This window comes from Rosa chinensis, chromosome 5, assembly GCF_002994745.2.
Source record: "Rosa chinensis cultivar Old Blush chromosome 5, RchiOBHm-V2, whole genome shotgun sequence".
NCBI lineage: Eukaryota > Viridiplantae > Streptophyta > Magnoliopsida > Rosales > Rosaceae > Rosa > Rosa chinensis.
In genome coordinates this window covers 3170272-3190597 of record NC_037092.1, presented here as the reverse complement: position 1 = coordinate 3190597, position 20326 = coordinate 3170272, and the positions used below count along the sequence as shown (strand labels likewise).

General features: G+C 37.4%; 3 protein-coding genes across 3 annotated transcripts; 2 read left to right on the top strand and 1 right to left on the bottom strand.

The window, feature by feature from the left end:
* Nucleotides 1–975: 975 nt before the first annotated feature.
* On the bottom strand, nt 976–1602 carry LOC112202908. The gene has a single exon (XM_024343964.1). It carries the CDS (start codon nt 1600–1602, stop codon nt 976–978), a length of 627 nt encoding a protein of 208 aa, XP_024199732.1.
* A 15553-nt stretch (nt 1603–17155) lies between these two features.
* LOC112165935 (uncharacterized protein At5g39570) lies at nt 17156–18461 on the top strand. The gene has a single exon (XM_024302645.2). The coding sequence runs from the start codon at nt 17370–17372 to the stop codon at nt 18300–18302; it is 933 nt and encodes a 310-aa protein (XP_024158413.1). The 5' UTR covers nt 17156–17369; the 3' UTR covers nt 18303–18461.
* A 687-nt stretch (nt 18462–19148) lies between these two features.
* On the top strand, nt 19149–20326 carry LOC112167687. The gene is made up of 2 exons (XM_024304729.2): nt 19149–19633; nt 19726–20326. The coding sequence occupies exons 1-2, from the start codon at nt 19207–19209 to the stop codon at nt 19779–19781; spliced, it is 483 nt and encodes a 160-aa protein (XP_024160497.1). The 5' UTR covers nt 19149–19206; the 3' UTR covers nt 19782–20326.

The window sequence follows — 20326 nt, the reverse complement described above, 5'->3', positions numbered from 1 at the left end:
ATTATTGTGTTGTATTGTCTATTCCGCTTTTATCCAATTTCATTTTTTTATGCTTTGCTTTTGTTTTTCATACTGTTATTATTTATTCTGTGTTGTATGATTTTTGTGTTGAAAATTTCTGGTATTCCTTATGAATAAAGCGATGTGGTGGTCGGATGATGATGATGACGGTATTTGATCTGACTCTGCCCAAGTCACTGTTTCGAAGGAATAACGCTCACTTTTTTAACATTGTCTTTAATGTAATCAGGCGGTTGAAATTCGTTGTGGGTTTCAGAATAATACTGTAAGCTGTAAGGCCAAGACCTGTGATTATCATAAATCTTGAAAGAATAGGACCCATGGACATGGGGGACTATATGGACCAGGTGTATGCTTATGTGTTACGATTCTTCATAGAGATTTAATCTGCTGCACATTATTCATTGTGGAAAAGTTAGAGGTGCATTATACATCAATCCAATAATTTCTTATAGTAGTAGATTAATTAGCTTTCCGAAGTAGAGTCAGAAACCCTATATGAGACCTTTTTGTATTGACACTAGAGAAGAAAAAATCAAACAAATAAAGATGAAAAACGGGATTTATTGATTAACATTTATAGTTGAATGCCAAGGGTGAACCCTGCTGAAGTATTGGCTCTTGGTTCGTAATATAAACTTGGTTGGTTTATTTAAGAAAAAAGTTTCTATTGGGACCTCCAAATCTGCTTACTTTTTTTTTTAAAAGAAAAAAATGACTTTTATTATTGAAGCATACGATTACAATTGTAAATGAGGGCATCCAGAACAAACTCTTGAGTGTTTGAGAACCATTCAATATGGGTATTAGCATCAAAACCATAACTTGCAACCTGTGGGCTACTCTATTGGAGGTTCGATAAGCATGTTGTATCCCAATCGAATGCAACTGATGAAGAAGAGCCTTGATATCGGCCACTAAGTTGCCTAGAGTTGTGAAATCCTCACCCTCCTCTCAAATAGCCTTTACAGCCAAGAGACAATCACTTTGAACAATAACATTCGTTACTGTCATGGCTTGCAACAATTCTAGCCCATGTTTAATTGCAAGAAGTTCCACATGCATTCCAGAAGTGACATACTCTTTATGATAAACAAATCCAGCAATGAATTCACCCTTTTCATTCCGCAAGACACCTCCCACCCCTCCATGAGTTGCTGACTGTAGAAATGCTCTATCTGTGTTCAATTTTAGCATCCCTGCTATAGGTGGGCGCCAAGGTTGATTGCCTTTAATTCGAGGAGAAGCCTGACTTCCAGTAGCCTTGTTTATGAGGCTATACTCTTCAAACCAGGCCATAGTACTAGCGACAATAGCAAGAGTAGCAATAGCAGAATCATTCCAAAGCTTCTCATTTCTATTTTTCCACAAACCCCATAATATCATCATCAACAACTTAGCAAAGTTTTCATCAGACAAAGAAATCGCCTGTTCAAGCATCCATTCCTTAAACATAAAAGAAGGAGAAATAGGTAGTTGCATAGAAAATGGAGGGGATGTGAGGATTTCCTTTGCCACAGAACAACCACAAAAAACATGACTCACAGTTTCATACCACTGAGGACAAAGTAAGCAACGCATTTCACAAGAATATCCCCTTTTGCTCAAACAATCTCTTGTGGGAAGTATATTATGACAAGCTCTCCAAAGGCAAATTGAAACCTTACCTGGAAGGCTGGAACCTTGGCTTTCCAAATCTGCTCACTTGACCTCACTCTATTATAAATTATTAAATGACATATATAACCTACTATAAAATGACTATTAAGGACAATAATTATACCAAAAAAATATTATATTTATTTTATGTAAACTTTCCAATTCAATAATATTAGATTGTATTAATAGTTAAAGCATTCATATATATATTTAATAAGAATTGGAAATATGATTAAGATCATATGACATAAAACTGTATGATATATATGTTGAACACATATTGCTGAGGGAAAACAAAATAAATCCTCTTATGATTTAGGGATAATAACCATTTACACAATTTGAGTCTAAAAATTTCCCACTTACTCTATTAAGAGTTTTTTACTCCTATTTACCCAATTTAACATCTATTGACAGTATAATGCCCTCATTTTAATTAACAACTACTCCCCTCAGACATTCTCTCTCTCTCTCTCTCTCTCTCTCTCTCTCTCTCTCTCTCTCTCTCTCTCTCTCTCTCTCTCTCTCTCTCTCTCTCTCTCTCTCTCTCTCTCTCTCTCTCGCTCTCTCTCCTTTTGGCGGAGTCATACAGTCTGACCCTAATTTCTAACCGCTTTGAGTCTCTGCCAACTCCGGCGACATTGGCGATGAGTGAGACTTCTCTGTGCCGCCCCGTCGTCCTCCATCTCTGAGTGGTGGCGTACTGTTTGGCTCTACATAGACCAGATCGGCGCTGATTCATTTCCTCTCTCTCTCTCCTACTCCCTCTTATCTCTAAATTGCTTCAATTCTCATCTCTTCAATGGCCACCAAGCGTAAGTTGAAGCGATCTCAGACTTCTCCGGCTTCTTCTTCAGCTAAGAAGAAGCTGAAGCAGGTGGAGAAAGATGCATGTCTTATTTCTGAAGAGTAGTGAAATCAAAACCGTAACGGCGACGAAGTTGAAGTAGCCAGCAGTGGTGCGCCTCTCTGTCAGATCTGCTCTATTCCCGGTCGAACACGAGCACGAGATCTACCTCATCCCATCCTTAGAGGATGGGAGCTTTGTTGCCACCGAACAAAGCATCGCCGTGGACGGCATGATCAACGTGATTGGGCATGAAATGCATGCTCGTGGCCTCCATGGATGACTGGAAGTTTGACCTGGTAAGTGTCTGATTTTTGTGCGATTGGATTTTCAAAAAGGTATTACAAGATTTTTAAAGATGTGTGACACTTTTCTTTACCAATTTGCATTGTTGTAGTTACTAGGTGTTGCGAGAAAGAATGGCATGGTGAGTAGTTCTTTTGGATTATAAAGAAGCAAGATGTAGTGTTTGGTACATATTTGTTAGCTGCAGACTGAATGTTGGTCATCAGATGAAGTGCAAATTTTGATAAACTAATAATTGATTCTTCAAAAGATTATAAACGTATGGGCAAAGTTGCTATGTTTAAGCAGAAGAGCTGGCGTTATTGTAACACTATTATGGATGGACAATAAAAAAATTATTGGGGGGTAATAATATAATTATTGGGGAGTAGTAATATGTTTATTGGGGAGCAATAATATGATTATTGGGGTGTAATAATGTATTTATTGGGGGGTAATAATGTGTTTATTGGGGGGCAATAATATGATTACTGAGTATTATTAGGGGCAATAAAATCGGACGCTGGATTCGGGATTCCGGTGGTCGGTCGCCGGATTCTGATGACCGGTTGCCGGGTTCCGGTCATCGGTCTTCAGAGTCTGTGGCCGGCCACCCGTCACGGAGTCCGGTGAGGTCTCCAATGACTTCTCTCTCTAAGTGACAAATAAGGAAAGGGCAAAATTGTCCCAAAAATAAATAAAAATGAATTAAAAAAAAAACTTTAATTGGGTATTAGGGCAAAATATATATTAAATAATAAATATTATGTAAGTGGACAATCTCTTAGAGTGTTTGGATAAATGGGTTAATTAACCCCAAAATTGGGTAAATGATCATTTTCCCTGTGATTTATGACCTAAATCTAAGTCAATCCATTATATTTGCAAAACAAAAATAATAATTAATCATGTGGTACTAAAAATACATAAAAAAAAAATATTAAAAAACAAATTTTTTTTTAGAATAAAAACAAATGATTTTTTTTTTTGCACAGCTAAAATAGAAATTAAAAAAAAATAGATCATGGCATTTTCTTATTGATTAGACATTAATTTTTTAAACTCAAGTTTGATTAAGAAATGTATATTTAGTTAAGATTTATAGAGTGATTAAATCATTGAAATGACTAAATTTTTTATTTTAAAGATAATAATTTGTTTGCGAATTATATGAGTGAGGTTATTTGAGGAAGTTTAGTGAGTAAATTTAGTATTTGAAAATTTGATAAGAGGTGTAAAAAACATAGAGGTTAAGTGAGTAAATTTGGAGATTTCAATAGAAAAACTCATTTAAGAAATTTTTTTTTTTATCGAAATTTTTTTTTGGTGGAAAGATGAGTGAAAAACCTCCCTAACACTATTGAATTAAACAAAGAAAAAGTAAATAACAAGAGACGGAGACCAAACCGAAACCTCTCGTAGCAAACTAACAATGAAATGAAACAAAACTAGCAAAACCGAAACTAAGGAAGACCCATACTGTCGCTATTACAATCGAAAATTATAACCGAGTTCCTTTTAGATACATCAACTAGACTTTTCACTTAGAATTATGTTCGAGACAAGAATGTATACACACACACAACATGTATAACATGCTTAACTAGCATAAGATATACACTAATATACAGTGTCAACGGAAATTTATTCCCTCTGAAGCTGTTGTATTATAGATGCAAAGTTATACCCCCAATCAATAAGGTGATTGGACAACATTATCACTTGAAGTTTCGTATGGTTAATCTCGGTTGATGTCAACCAAAAAATCAAAAGGATAAGACTCATAAGCCAACGAGCTTGGGCGTTGGAAGGAAATTAATCAAAGGAAGAATATCGATGGCTCTAACCAGACTAACTCTTTAAAGTCAGCGAATGGTGGGTAGTTAATGAGTGGCTAGCGCAGTAGTGGACTTGACTAGCTATAAGTAAATTGTGTGCTCCTCGAATTTTTTCCACAATGGAATTGAGTTTGATATTTCCTAATTTGGATGCCGTGAAAGTTAAATTCTACAGTCAATTAATTCCCTAATGAAGGATCAGTTCATGCCGAGAAGGTCCACATTATGCATGTACTGAATGAATATTATTCCTTCAACTTCGACATCAAAATCAAAATAACCAAAACGCAATCTTCACAAGCCACAGATAGATCGTCGATGATAGATATTGTTGGCTGTTACGTACCATCAAAACTTCTGCAGAGAAAAGTTAAAACATTACAGAAGAATATAGTTGACCCCTTACACATTTAAATTCAACAGGCTCAAGTTAGGTCAGATCCATGAGTTTCAGGAGAATGAAGCAATCTGTTTTGACAGTGATTCTACTTATCATCTATGCATCGATCTTATGTCTAAGCACTTTTTCAGCGACCCATACACGTGTGGAATTTTTTTGGTTTTAGCTGTATTAATCATATAAAAGTTTTAATCGTGAGAGTAATCATATAAAGTTCTGTATATAGAATTTTAGATTGCTAATGTGGTATTTTATAGTGGATTACCACCTAATCTGGACTTCAAAAAGTCAACTACTTTGATGTACCTGCTTTTAGTTTAGGTTTCAAGCTCAAACTAGCTCAATCTTTCAGAAGAAACGAGAAGAATTAACCTAACTGATTCAATAAAACTCTTAAACAAAAGCTTCATCATCTGAGTTGAGGAAGATGGTTGGATTAATTTAGGGCAAAGTGGGGGTTGTTTAAGACCCGTGTTGTCTGAGAAACAAGATGAGTCAACCAGGGACCCAAACGAGCACGCGCGCGTGACAAGACGTACACCTGGGCCTCTCTTTAGCTTAGGTAAGCCCTACCAGAGTCAAAGGCCGAGAGTGACCGAGAAATTTTTTCCGTCGACTATATTGGGTGGTAAAAGAAAGGCATATCTATCTTGACCTCCCTTCCAATCACAGCAGTGAATCAAATCTTGCAGTTTTCTACCGCAAATCTGCACACACCGTGTGGGGCTAGATACTGACCTGGGCGGCTTTCGACTAGACTTTTTTCGTTAGGGTTGACCGGTTGAGCTCGATCTGTTTCAACTGCTTAAGGTTGAGATTCAAATGGATCTCTTCAATGTTCAAGTATTAAACTAAGTTAATTACTTCTTTTACTAACAAACTTTTTTTCTTCTTTTTTGAGAATTTAAAATGAATAAAAAACTGATAAAATCCTAATTAAATGTACAATTTTTTTATTTTGTTTTAAAAATGGCAGAGTACGTAGTCTTCTTAGGTAGGGGTGTCTCGCTTTGATTATTATTAATAAGGAAAGAGTACATTGGCGCCGCGGGGGGGGGGGGGGGGGGGGGGTGGGACATCAAGCCCAAATCCCTTAAAACATTACTTTGATCCTTATAGAGGACATTCCGAATAATAACAAGCGTCTCATCAACATTAAAAGGTGTACAAGACTTTGATCCTTATAGAGGATATCCCGAATAATAACAGGCGTCTCATCAAATCAAACCTCGAAAGGTGTACAAATCATAGACCATACCATTTGAAAAAAAACAAAAAGTCGTATATAAAAAGACTCGAGAGTCGAGACTGGACGTGCATGCGTTTGAGTTAGAGTAACACACTATTTATCATTTGGCTGTAGAGGTGTTCGCATGGCAAAATAAGAGAGAACAAAATGTCTGCAGAGAAAGAAAATGGGATCAAGAGCTCTTCAAAGCTCCACATTTGTACTGATTTGCAATTATATTAAAGTGAATTTATTGAAATATGTAGACTACAATAATAAGAATTAATTTTCTAGTTCTATTAAAAACTCCCATCGAGAATTTGTATGTTTGTGACAAAGCAGTCGTGAATTTTAAGAGAAGAGTCGGCTTGCACTCGAGTAAGAACAAGACACTATCTAGTATCTACGGCTCCTCACATTCTTGATAGTCTTGAAAAGAAAAATGATATGACTAATTAGGCTGTCACCCCCATCCAACCCTTGGATTTTCTTTTTGTCTCCTCTTGCATTCAGAAATGTTCCTTTGCTGAAAAGAAAATGACCACTTTGGACCCTCATGCTCATGTCATATCTTGTGACTGTCTACCATACCGCCGATCATATTAGTTGTGCATATCTTTGTTCTCAAGCTAAACTGATGTCATCGCAATTGTTTATATAATCAATCCTCGCTTCTCAACTGTTCCCCAACCCATGATCGTATCTATCTATATACTTTACCAGATTATTATGAATCTTTGCCTTCTAATATCCACAAGTAGTTGGATTAGGGTTTAACCATGCATGTAACAACATAAAATTGATTATTAACCTAATTATGAAACTAATTAATCGATACTATTATTAAGAAAATATGTTATAAAAAATGCTAGATATGGATAATAGTCAATTGCCACAAAACTGATGTCATGCTGGCGTCATTTTGAGGTGTACATGATGACAAAAGAATTAACACCTGGCGAGACAAGTTGGACCCATCAAGAAAGGTGTGACCTATGAAAGGAATAGTAACCCCACGGGGCATGCCCTATCTAGCAACCCATGAAAATGATACTAACAAGTTGCCCTAAAAAGAAAAAAGAAAAAAGAAAAAAGAAAAATACTCAAGGGTACTCATTATCATATGCGTTGAAAATAAAAAACACGAGTGTGTGTTGACCATCTGATTTGAATCCATATTTTTCTTAGGGGTTGGACCATTTTGTTTTGTAAATTAAACGTGTTTGCCCAACCATTTTAGTCAACTCCAAACTAAGTGAAACACGCACCATATTTCGAGCCGTCCATTGTCCTACTAAATTGTTGTTTTTATATACATTTAACATTCTCTTTTTCCACCCTAAGTGATTGAGGACTATGTATACTATTTGTATGTTGCAAGTGTTTCACAAATTTATGTTGGCAAACATGGTTCGTGATGGATTATATATGATACATAATCTTCGGATTAGACTAAGTAATACTCATCAAGAGTGGAAATACATATTATGCATACATAAATTAGTCACGCTCTTTTTTCTTCTTCTAAATGTGCTCTTTATATTTTTATTTTTAACTCTTTTCCTTTTCTAATTTAATAAAAAAATTATTATTAAGAGCTTGTTATTCAAAATGATCGTTCGATATTCTCCTTGTTTGAGGATAAAGTGTGTTATAAATATAAAGTAGAGTATATATTATTTTGGTTCGACATAATTATTTTTTTCTAAAATCCACAAACTAGCTAGTTCCGCTAGTATTGATCAATAACAATTACGAGGATCATCAAAACAGAAGAGTGATGATTTAGTTTGAAAATGATATATATTTGCATATTTAGATGCTATTTGCTTGATCGCAGAGTTATCGCAGAGTTTTATGTGTTATGAACATTCTACTTTATACTTTCCATTCGTCAATCACCATTACTTAACTAATAATCTGATAACAATCCAATCTTAGCAAGTGGTTTAGTGGATGCACTAGGTCCCTCTACGGGAATGTTCAAGATTTGGAATCCTTACGTCCTACGTTCGAACGCTGGGTTGGTTTAGTGTTATTTATTGAATTATAAACTTGTTCAGGGGAGGGGATGCATACCATGTTGGCCGTTCGGTCTCCCAGAGGTTTAACCTTTGGGACTAGGAAGTTTTTAAAATACCGTGAACAATTTGAAAAGAGGGTGTCAGAAAAAAAAAATCTGATAACAATCCCAAGTAAATCACTAAACAAAATTAAAGTGAGGCAGTGATTATAGTTTAATGTGGGGATTGAATTATATCAACTAATGGTTCGGAGACAAGCAATAATCCTAACTATGTTTTTCTAAGTAAAGCAGCTAAGCATATTATATTGATGCAGATATGGCATGAGAAATCGAAACTTGATTAAAGCTCAAGACTATGCCTTTTCCTACTTATAGCTTATATGTTCATGTCATATAATTGATCGAGTAGGTATTAATTTTGAGCCCTTACCTACTCTCTATCATTAAGTATCCAAAATGCAGTCCCATTATAACCTTATATATATATATATATATATATATATATATATATATATATATATATATATATTTCTAACTTGATCCCTCCATGGCCATCTCTGTCAAGATTGACTTGCACGAGTCTATATAGATAATTCTATTAACATATTAGTAATGCATTTAATTTTCACCAATTAAAGAGATGGCAATCTCCTATATCCTAATTCTAAAGAATGACAAGTCATGATTAATCATTGGCTTTGCTGAACTAGCTATTACTCGTCACCAAATTGGTCTTCCTCTGGCCCCAGCTAGCTTGGCAATGGGGTTGACATGGATGATTAATGGGTCCTTTACTCATCTCATAAACCGTCAATTAATTAATTTTTTTAATTTTAATCTTGAATTCCTGATTAAAATCAACACCCAAGTTTATTCTTAATTAATAAGGACATTGATTGAAATAAGGTCATTCTCTGTCCCATGCGTGCTCTTCAGGCAATCCTACAAAATCTCTTGATCCCATCATCATGCTCCGTGAATAAGACGCTTAAAGCTAATTTGTTTGGATATGAAACATTTCATACTCGTAATAATATGATTACTAGGTTAATTTCTCATCGTATCCTCGTGTACGAAAACTCGAAAAGTAAATCGATGTATATGATCAACATTATAGAGACAGTTTTTAAGATGGGTCAATTGTGTTATTATTGATCAAAGGACTTTAAAATCAATTAACATGTACCAAAAAACAGGACTTGCTCCTTTCAGACGGCTTAAAATAATATATACAGTGTCCCTTCGGGGACATCTGATAAAATAATATATACAGTAGGTTTGAAGATGGTAAAATGGAGTTGAGAGATGGGTTGGACCTGCTCTTTCTGTTTCTTCTCTAACTTCGCAATTTGCTCTATTTGTTTCTGTTGAAAAACAAAGACATGCATAATTTTCTTACGTCTGTTTTGTTCCCTATCTGATATCACTACTTAATTAGTTCTCAAGTCTAACTTTGTGCAAGTAATAAAATGTTTAACAAACATCATAGTCGTGGCCATAAGATGAATAATTAGATATGATCGAACGAGAGTGATATCCCCAGGTTAGGTTGCTTTGAAAGAACAATACAGGAAGATATATAAATTGGAAACAGTTGCTGCTCTTGTAGCTGGTGAAGAAAGTTGGATGATTAAGTAACTTGCCCTGTAGATATCATATAATGAACATACGTATACTTGATCTAAAACTGATATCAAACAATCAAGAAGAGTCACATACAACAGCTTTTTGTATTATGTGGGATAAGAGACAGTTAAGAAATCAATTAAGAATGGGGAACAACACGAGACAGTATCATCATTTATATTAACAATTTAACCAAGTCAAAATTTGTGAGACACCCCGGCCTTTACCATATAGCCTAAGGGTCAATGTTACCTGCGTCCAAGAATTAAATTCCAAAAGTCGACCTATACAATTTTATTTAATCATGACACGGAAGCCAAAGATTCAAACAACAGAATTGGTTATGATATTGACTTTAATTTTTTGATCAATGAGTACATGCAAGATCATCACTTTCTTCTCATTTCTTCCTCCAAAAGAGTGTGTAATTAATTTAGTTGTTCATTCTATATATTGTTGTTATAATTCATGAAACATGTTTGGTTTATATGTTAAAAGAACGACCTATTTGACTTATAAATTGTATTATAAGTTATTATCTATAACATGTTTGTTTTATTTATCGTGACATTAGTCATATGTCTACTTGGGATATATGCTTCATTTTCATTGAAATTAGAGAAGCAATGGCCTAGATAGTTGGTTTCTCTTATGTGAAATGAAGAAAATTAAAATACTTTATGCTACATTGAGGCCTCATTTGGTTCGCAGAATGGAAAGCTTGGGAATTGAAACTTTATCATTTTCTGTGTTTGGCACGCCCTAGAAAATGAACAAATTTCCTACATGAAGGGAAAATAGGGAGAAAGTGGATCCTCCCACACCTCAGAGATTCACTTTCCCTTCTACTTTTCCTTTATTAATTGCACATTAATTACCTATTTTAAATATTATTTTAAAGATTATTATTACCAAATTGTCCAAGCAAATTTTGAATCTTGAAGTGTTTATGTTTTTATATTAAGGATACCATTGAAAATTTGATGTCGCTTACTTTCTTATTTATGCACAAACCAAACATCGGAAAGGAAAATAAAATACATTTTCATATTACTTTCCTAACATTCCCAAACATTGGAAGTGAAACTAGTGGGAAATTTGGGAAACTATTCTCATAGGAAAGGCCATGGAACCAATTTGCTTTCCACAAACCAAACGAGACCTGAAACCTAACTAGATCAGAACTTATTTCTCAGACTTCACCACCCTAATCAAATCCAAGAGGTTTCTAGCGTAAAACTCAAGTAAATTGAATGAAATAAAAAAAAGGAGAGATTCAACACATGTTGAGCATAATATGTGTATTAACTACCGATACAACACAAAAACACGCATGAAAAAAAATTAGTTTTGTTGGTTTATTAATTACCTCCCTATTTCGTAAGCTCCTCGCAAATCCTTTAAATAAGCCGGTTTCTTTTCAACAACTAATATAAATAAGATTTGGTCAAGTAATAACCATAAAATAAACATCAAAATCATACACATCCCTTAGCCTCACATATTTTTCAAGGGACTGAATTATCATTGACGTATCTTAGTTAGGACTTTTCTTGATTTTCTTAATTAATTCAACTATAGTGGACAATTTTAGTGATGTAATACAGCACCTAATCTTGTAATTACTCAGGAAATTAAGTACCTGATATGTGTAAAACGCAGCTGCCATGGTTGATATAGGACTTTCTTCCTTGGAGAAAATCCTTTCAGATCTTTACGCGCTTATACAAGTCAATTGTGGCTGGAGCCTGGAGAAGACCTTGATTTGAACTCGATTGGGCACCCCAAATTAAGTTGGGCTCCTTGCTTCTATCATATGCTATATATATTCAGCCATTTGTCTGGCCCGTTCTATGTCACAAAGCCTTTTAGTAGTGGTATGACTGGCATCTGCAAAGGCATATTGCATGCCCAGTTCTAAATCAAAAATTATATTTTCTTTTTCTGAATTCATCGAAAATTATATAGAACTTAATGTATTGATGTTTCATGTGAAATGAAGAGAATAGTAACTAAATGACTACAAGCCTTCCTTTTAGCTTACTTTTGAGTTTTGACCGGCCGGTAGCAAATTATTAATTCATTCATGGTTTTGCAGGTAATCTGAATAAGTCTAAAATGCGCCACTAAAAAAATTGCTCAGAATTAGTTATCAAAGAATTACATTATGAATAACTTGGTTTGAGGCATATGTAATTACTGAAGTAATTAATTAACAAATTGAAGAAACATACAAACAGCTAGCTTTGGGAGATTTACCACTTTGAAGTAGGGTTGTTGAAAAGGTCGAATCAAAACTTCTGGATGGTCAGTTTGACTCACTTACATACTGGTACATTTGACAGAAAAAATTTGACCGTCTGAAATATATGTGGTCCAAAATACGTATTGCCTCAAGCTAGGGTTGAGATTAATCAGTCTCAAATTTGCATTGAAGTGAATATAGGGTTTTTGAATCAGAAGTTGATGCAATTCCTTTTTCACATTCACTGTTTTTCACCCACCACCATTACTTTTAACTTCTAGATACTCATCCACTTCATTTATATCCCTCACTTCAATAACCAGGGTTGGGGGATCTAAAAACGACCAATCCATTTGCCTTTCATCCTAACTTCTCTTTGTTTTCTGTTCTAGCTCTTCTGCTTCATTTGGTAGAGTTCTCCTCTCTGCCTCTGCCTTATTTGTTTACACTAGCTTTACAGTAGAAATTCATATATTAATTATTACCACCACCCTCTTCCTTCTATATCAACTGCCACCATATAAATATGGACGCCACCACAGAGTCAGACGAACGACGACGAAGAGGACAAGTCGACAATGGGTTGTGACTGTCCGGGTATGGAAGGTTTGGGAAAGATGAATATAGCGGTGTTTGTGCTCTTTGATGGTGGGATTGGTGACGCCAACCAAGGGTTCTGATGCTCGGAATTGATCAAAAACCACAGTTAAGACTTGAGGTGAAGGAGTCAAATTAAGATAAAACATTCCGCATTTTCACTGTATTTGCATATAAAATTATAATTTAGTACGTTGTACGTGCAAATGACGCATCTTAATCGTAATTCAATCTTTTTAGTATTTCGTCTCTCTATTTATATAGGAAAAAACTCACAAACAGTGCTTGACCTACCGACTACTAATAACTTTCGTAACTCAAGTTCAAAAAATATCAGATTGGTACCTAGACTTTTAACCCCGACCAAATATTGGTACCTGAGAACAGTAAAATCGAACAGTAAAATCGTTAACTGAGTTAACTTTTGAAGGGTAAATATGTCCTTCCACTGTTCGTCTTCTCCAAAACTCTCTCTACCTCCACCTCCACCACCGTGTAATAATACTGCTATTACAAAGCTTAACCTCCACCACCACCAGCATGTACGTGTAACAAAACTACTCCAACACTCCCACCCACAAATTTGTCATCACCACCGCCACCATCTTCACCTCGCTACTCTCCACCAGTACATTCACCATCGCCCCATCTCCATCACATCCGTCACATCTATCACCACCACCACCACCACCATCCCCTTTAATTATTCCCCTCTAGTACTTCCACCACCACCACCACCACCACCGTTACCTCCTTCATCTCACTCTCCCTCACCACAACCTACACCATCACATCTTTCGTCGGACTACTCACCACCACCAACATCACAATCACCATCTCCTTGGGCAACCCCTTCTAATCATTATAATTCAATTTCTCCGAATTATTATGATTCAATTGCACCAGAATCTCATTTTTTGTCACCTAGCAATGGCCAATGCACAGCAATGGCCACACCCACCCCTCCAACAATTCTCCAACCACCCCACTTGCAACAGCAACCGTCGCCCCAGGTTCTCTCCCACGCATCGCTGCCTTCTCCCCCCACCACCTCCCCCCTCCGCTCATCCCCCCTCCTTTCCACGTCGGCCTTCCTCCTTCGAGCTCCTTCGATCACCAGAGCTCCACAAACGGATCGACAAGCTCGTCGAGTACACCGCCAAGAACGGACCTGACTTCAAAGCCATGATTCAAGAGAAGCAGTAGGATAATCAGAACTACGCTTTCCTCTCTGGCGGTGAAGGCCATGGCTATTACCGTTACAAGCTCTATGCCTCCACTCAGGTCGGGTCCTTCAACCCGAACTTGCAATTCACTCCCCGCATGGTTCGTCCACAAGCTCTTTGTATCCACTTGAAATTGATGACTGGTGTAGCCTTTGAATGGTGGATGATTCTGTCATTAGATATGAAAAGCTCCATCTTTGTATGAAAGAAGAAAAAATTTGAGATTGCAGAGAGAGGAGAGAGTTTTGGAGAAGATGAACAGTGGAAGGACATATTTACCCTTCAAAAGTTGACTTAGTTAACGATTTTACTGTTCTCAGGTACCAATATTGGATCGAGGTTAAAAGTCCAGGTACCAATCTGATACTTTTTAAACTTGAGGTACGAAAGTTATTAGTGGTCGGTAGGTCAGGTATTGTTTGTGAGTTTTTCCCATTTATATATGTAAACCATTTAAAATTTGTTCTTTTACCGAAAGTTTTAGTAAATCAACTATTCTTTGACATGATCTCCAACAATACATGTTCCTTAGAAAAAGAAACAATTAAGAAATGGAGTCATAAACAAAACCTCATTCACCAAAAACAACCCCCATAAGAAGAAACGAGAAAAAGTTCATACGTTCACATTTTTTTTCGTCAAGAAAATTGTTGCACATTTGAACTTAACAAGAGCAAAATGTGTGTTAAAGAGCTAGTTACTATTAACAAATAAAGTTTTAAACCCCAAGTTTCTTGATGGATATTTTGATTACTTTTTTTTTTATTTTTTTTATTTATGGAAATAGGTCAGCCCTTTCATTAATCTTCAGCAAGCAGTACAAAAACGAAACACCCATTTGGGGTCGACAGAAAGAATCGTTCCTTAGAACCACAAGAGACACTATCCTATCAGAATAAAATCGCAAGAAATCCCGAGTCCCACCTTTTGGTAAATTTACGCACTTTAATTTATTCTAACAAAAATCTAGTAACCTCGAAACTTGCATAAAAGGATTCTAACTAAGGCACTGGTTTTTGCGACCCAAAACAAAATTAAACCAAATCATTGGTAGAGTGTGCACTATCACACTCCACTGATCCCTCCACATCACCAGAAGCCGACGAATGAATAGTCGCATTCACCCCCTCTAGCACTACAGCTTGTTCACCAACCCTATCAGGATCACACCCTTCAAGGTTTGCATCAAAACCCAAAACTTTCCCCGACGCTTATACTTACAAAGCTTTTTCTCATCCTGCTCATTAGTGGCTTTCACCCTATTCTTGCTTCCTTTGGGGCGCCCAACCTTCTTCTTCTTCTTCTTCGGTAAGACCACAATCCTCCTATTCTTATACTACAAAATCAGCGAAACATCATCTTCTACCTCTAGCGATGGATTATGAAATGCCAAGTATTTTTTCCCAAACCGATCCAATTTTGTACTTGCTTTTCTTTTCCTCCCCGCAGACACCACTTGCATAGAGGACAACTTCACCTGAGCAGTCTCTTTCCTAGTCATCGTAGCAGTTGGCACCAAAGCATGTGATAAAGCACTAACCCCACCTTCAAACACTGGAAGTTGCACACTGCCGACATTCTTGATACCAGTTAAGATGTTATCCAAGAAAATGGGAGTTCCCATCATCATGCCCAAGAGCCCGGGTATTAGTAAAGCCGCCTGGCCTCCCTCCCCAGCTAGAGCTGCTCCTGCACCATCACCACTTGACTGCGAGCCGTTCTCCACAATAGCAGAATTGCCTCTCGGCGTCTAGTTCACAATCTCCAAGGCCCCTCCATGCAGTGCCGGAGAACGATGGACAGCTGACCCTGAGTTCAGAGACAACCCAGCCATGGCAAACGCTGGTGGAGCGGCCTGAATCGCCTCCTTCTCTCTTATCAACATCTTATCACATCCTAGGGCATTATGTATGAACAAACCACATTCACGGAAAAAACCCTTGACCTTCTCATAAATGAAGGACAATTCCGGCTTCACCACAGGAGAGAATTCGAACACCTTACACGTTCGGATCCGACGTCGGACGTCAAACACAATCTTAATCCGCTGCTCCTCCTCCTTCCTCTTGACAGTGTTTTGATCCACTCGGACTGTGAACCCTAAGGACGCCCCCACCAATTCGAGTGTCGTCTTGTTGCGCAGAGAAAAAGGAAGACCCTTAATAGCAACCCAAGTTTCCGTTGTGTTCAACGGCACTGCCTCCACCGGAGGGAAACCATCATCCTCTCCCACCACCAGCATGGTGTTGCAATAGAACCAAGGACCCCCATGCAATATACGATTCTGCACTGCTTCATTTTCAAATTGGAAAACGAAACGCTCCCCTGCATCTTGTATGGTAAGCCCTGATCGAAGGTGCCAAATAGCAGCTATGGTACCTTTGAAACCTGGAAACTTGGCTTTAGGGGCCAACAGACAGCCAACCAAGTACCAAAAGCCCTCATTGAACACAGCAGCCCCTGCATCCCCCAACGTAACCAAAGACGAATCCAAATCGATGGATGAAGCAAGAAGCCCATTCGTGCCTTCTGCAATAAGAGGAAAAGAGAGATCGATACAAGATCGATGAAGTTTTGGAATTATCGATGTAAAAATCACCGAGAAACCCTAGCAGAGATGGCTAGGTCAAAAAAGACATTTGTGTTTTTAGAACTCACTTGGTAAATTTGAAGGTACACATTTGACTACAAAAGTTCATATCACTAATCGAATACGTTCGAATCTCAACATAAAATTGTGTAGTGGCAACGCAAAAATAGTTTTTGGATATTTTGATTACTGATTGTACTTAATTCTGATCAATAAAGGTGTTTGCGTTTCTCTTAAAAAAAAAGAAAAAAAGAGAAAGCAAAATGCGTGTCAAAGCTAGAGCTAATTACTATTAACAAATGATGTCATGAAAATTAAGAAGCGTAGAGGAACCCAGGAAGTATCATGTCTTAAAACCATTATCCAGTTTGGAAAGCCAAAACTTTCTTCTTGGCTATTATAAAATTTTGATCACAAGTAGTATAATCTTCCTTCCACTGTTAATTGGATTTGTATTGTTCTATCAAACTATAGCATGACTAGCAATTTAGCATCACCCAAGGGCCAAACAGAGGTAACGTTGGATCAATTGGATCCGTTTTTTCTTATGGGACCATGAATGACCGAGACAAGCCACCAACAACAACGAATGGAGTGACTTTAGTGCAGCCTCCACATGATGGCATACTGGCACGACTCATCCACTTCTAAATCCTCCAAAGTCCAAACCCCACCGAATGAACAAACTAAAAATTCAAAAATCCAAATCTTTCAATCCAAAGTTCTCAGCTCTCCAATTCTCAGTTCAGAGTTCAATAGATAAGCTCTGTGTGGATGTAAAATGGCCTACTACAGCTCCAGCTACTATCAAACTGGTCATGATGATCATGGTGAGTATTACTTAACCTCTTATACTCATAATCCTGATGATTCTGCTCCAATTTCTTATTCTAGCTATGAAGATCCCTGCTTTCAGAACTTGCTTGAATATCAATATCCAAACCCAACTCCATATTATCATGCCAATTACCACTCTGCCTCTGCTTACAGCAACCCCATTTCAATTCAATATGACCCCCCAAAATTCTATGAACAGAGTTATGAGACTGGTGTGACTCAGTTTCTGATTTCTTACTCTGTTTCCCCTGAGTTTAATGACCCTGAAATTGATGATTATGATGATTATGATCCAACACCTTACGGTGGTGGATACAACATTGATTCACAGTATGGTAAACCCCTTCCACCTTCAAATGAAACTTGTTATCCTCGCGGCGGTTCGTCCTCTCCTCTTGATCTAAAACCCCCAAATCTCAATGGCGCCATTGTTCCAGTTAGTGTTGGTGGTAATGAACCAATTGCTGATGAGCAAGCAGCAAAACCCATCAAGGAAATTAGCCAACCTACTAAGGAAGAAGAGCCAAGGCAGGTACTTGCAATTGAGAATGGGGATGACACTAAAAGCCAGGGAAAGACTAATCAAGGTGAGGTATACAATTCTGGGTCTGTAAGTGGGAGAGGGTTATATGATCGAGTGCCTAGTGGGTATGGATTGGAAGCCATGGACATGTGTGAGAGTCTATTTGGGTACTGGCCTTGTCTGGCTCGTGATTTGAGGAGATCGAATTGCGAGCCAGGCAATGACCTGCGATATTCTTGTGAAGGAAGGTATGAAAATTCATGGAAAGGAGCTGCAGATTATCTATTTGGGAGCTCAAATCCATATGGGGGAGAAAGAACCACTTACTATGAGTATGAAGACTACCGAGGATAATTAATTGTCCACAACTTATTTGGACACATCTTTTCTATGGGATCTATTCTGAATCCAAGTGGAGCCTGTAATTTCTGGTCATTAATCTTGATGTAACTTGAATAATTATGTTGGTCATTGTCTTTTTCTTAGTGCTTTTTAATGGATTGTTGATATTCATTGCATTTTCTTAGATCTGATAATGACAATGGTTAAGGCATGGCTGTGACTTGATTGTTATGCTGCCCCAAACCTTCTGATGCATCAGTATCATCTTGCTTACAAAGTAATTAAACTTAACGCAGAAAAAATGAAAAATATCATTATGCAAGCAGTGTAGGTGTAGCAGAGCACTCTCCTACAAGCTCACTTACAGATTTTTTATAATGCGAATTAGTCTAGTCTCTTTTCATTACTCAAGAATATTCTAAAATGAGAGAACATTTCAATTTTCTCGTTATACTTTTCATCATATAAATCTCTCATTTTCGTGACAAAATGACCAAGTGGAGAGATAGTGCCAAGTAATGCGATGAGACTTGAGCGACTAGTGCTACATAATTCGAAGTACTCGAGCACTTGCAAAAATAGTGCCAAGTAACTTCGCTTTCAATTGATTATGGTTTGCTAGGAAATGAAACTTATGATTTAACTCGATCATAACCACAATTCTCTACCCTCTCCCACTATTTTGAAATTAATTTGAACTAATATGCAAGACTTGAGCCAATCAAGCATTTTACATTAATTTTGGACTTCTTGCTTATTAATCAATTATCTTCTCATTGTAACAATAAAAAAGAAAAAAGATAAGAATTAATTACCTTCTCATCGTAGTTTCCGAAATAAAAACCTTTAGGGTCTCCAAACCTCTACATTGAAAACCTCAGACACCTTCGCACTCATCTCTGTCCCTTCTTTCACAATGTCTCTGACACCCGTATCTCTCTTCACTCTCTCTCTCCTCCTCCTCCTCCATCTTCCTTCCACAGTCACCTCATCTCTCCACAACCTCCTCCAGAGCCAAGGCCTCCCCGGCGGCCTCTTCCCCAACAACGTCAAGTCCTACAATCTCGACCCGATGGGCCGCCTCGAGGTCCACCTGGACTCTTCTTGCATGGCCAAGTTCGAGAATCGGGTCTACTTCGACAACACAGTCAGAGCCAATCTCAGCTTTGGTGTGCTTAAAGGCTTGGAGGGTCTGATTCAAGAAGAGCTGTTTCTGTGGTTACCAGTCAAAGGAATCTCAGTTAGTGATCCATCTTCTGGTTTGATTTTGTTTGATATTGGTGTTGCCCATAAGCAGCTTTCTCTTTCTCTCTTTGAAGACCCTCCGCTTTGTAACCCTCAAGGTAACTCCAAATTTACTATCTTTGTTCCCCAATTTGCGTGGATTGGTGTTCTTAATTTGGATTAGAGTGTGATAGAATTGAAATTGATGCAGGGGTTTCACTGAAGGAGGATGTGGTGAAGAACACTGGATTTGAGGCGCAAAGATGAGAGAACATCAGTCTATTTCGTTGACAGATAAATTTCTGGCTCTTGTTTCTGTGTGCTGTTGTTTTTGTATTTAATGGAAGATTAATGTTGATAGAAGCTAATAGGGTTGTAAAAAAGTAAAAGAATTGGAATCAAATGGTAGAACTTTGGAATTCTGTTCCTTCTGTTGGTTGTGGTATTTGCTTGTGATACTAGGTCTTATCTATTATGTGCGGTATTTGCTTGAATACTTGTGGTCTTCAGCTTCAGTGCAAGCATGAAATTTGGAATTTGGATTGCAGTTAGTAATTTGGATTTGAGTCTGTGGCTAAGGAAGTTGCCAGAGTTATTGATTTCGAAAGGAGGATGGGAGAAGAAAACTGGATTTCGGACCCAGACATGAGGTTCTTTCAGTGACAGATAGCTTTATCCTTCTTTTTGTGGTGTGTTTTGGTTGTAGTGACGAAAAAGGGGGTTAATGTTCAGTGTTCATAGAAGCTCTTAGGGTTGTATAAAAGATATACTGAGTATGATATTTGGAATCAAATGATAGTCTTGGAGTATGA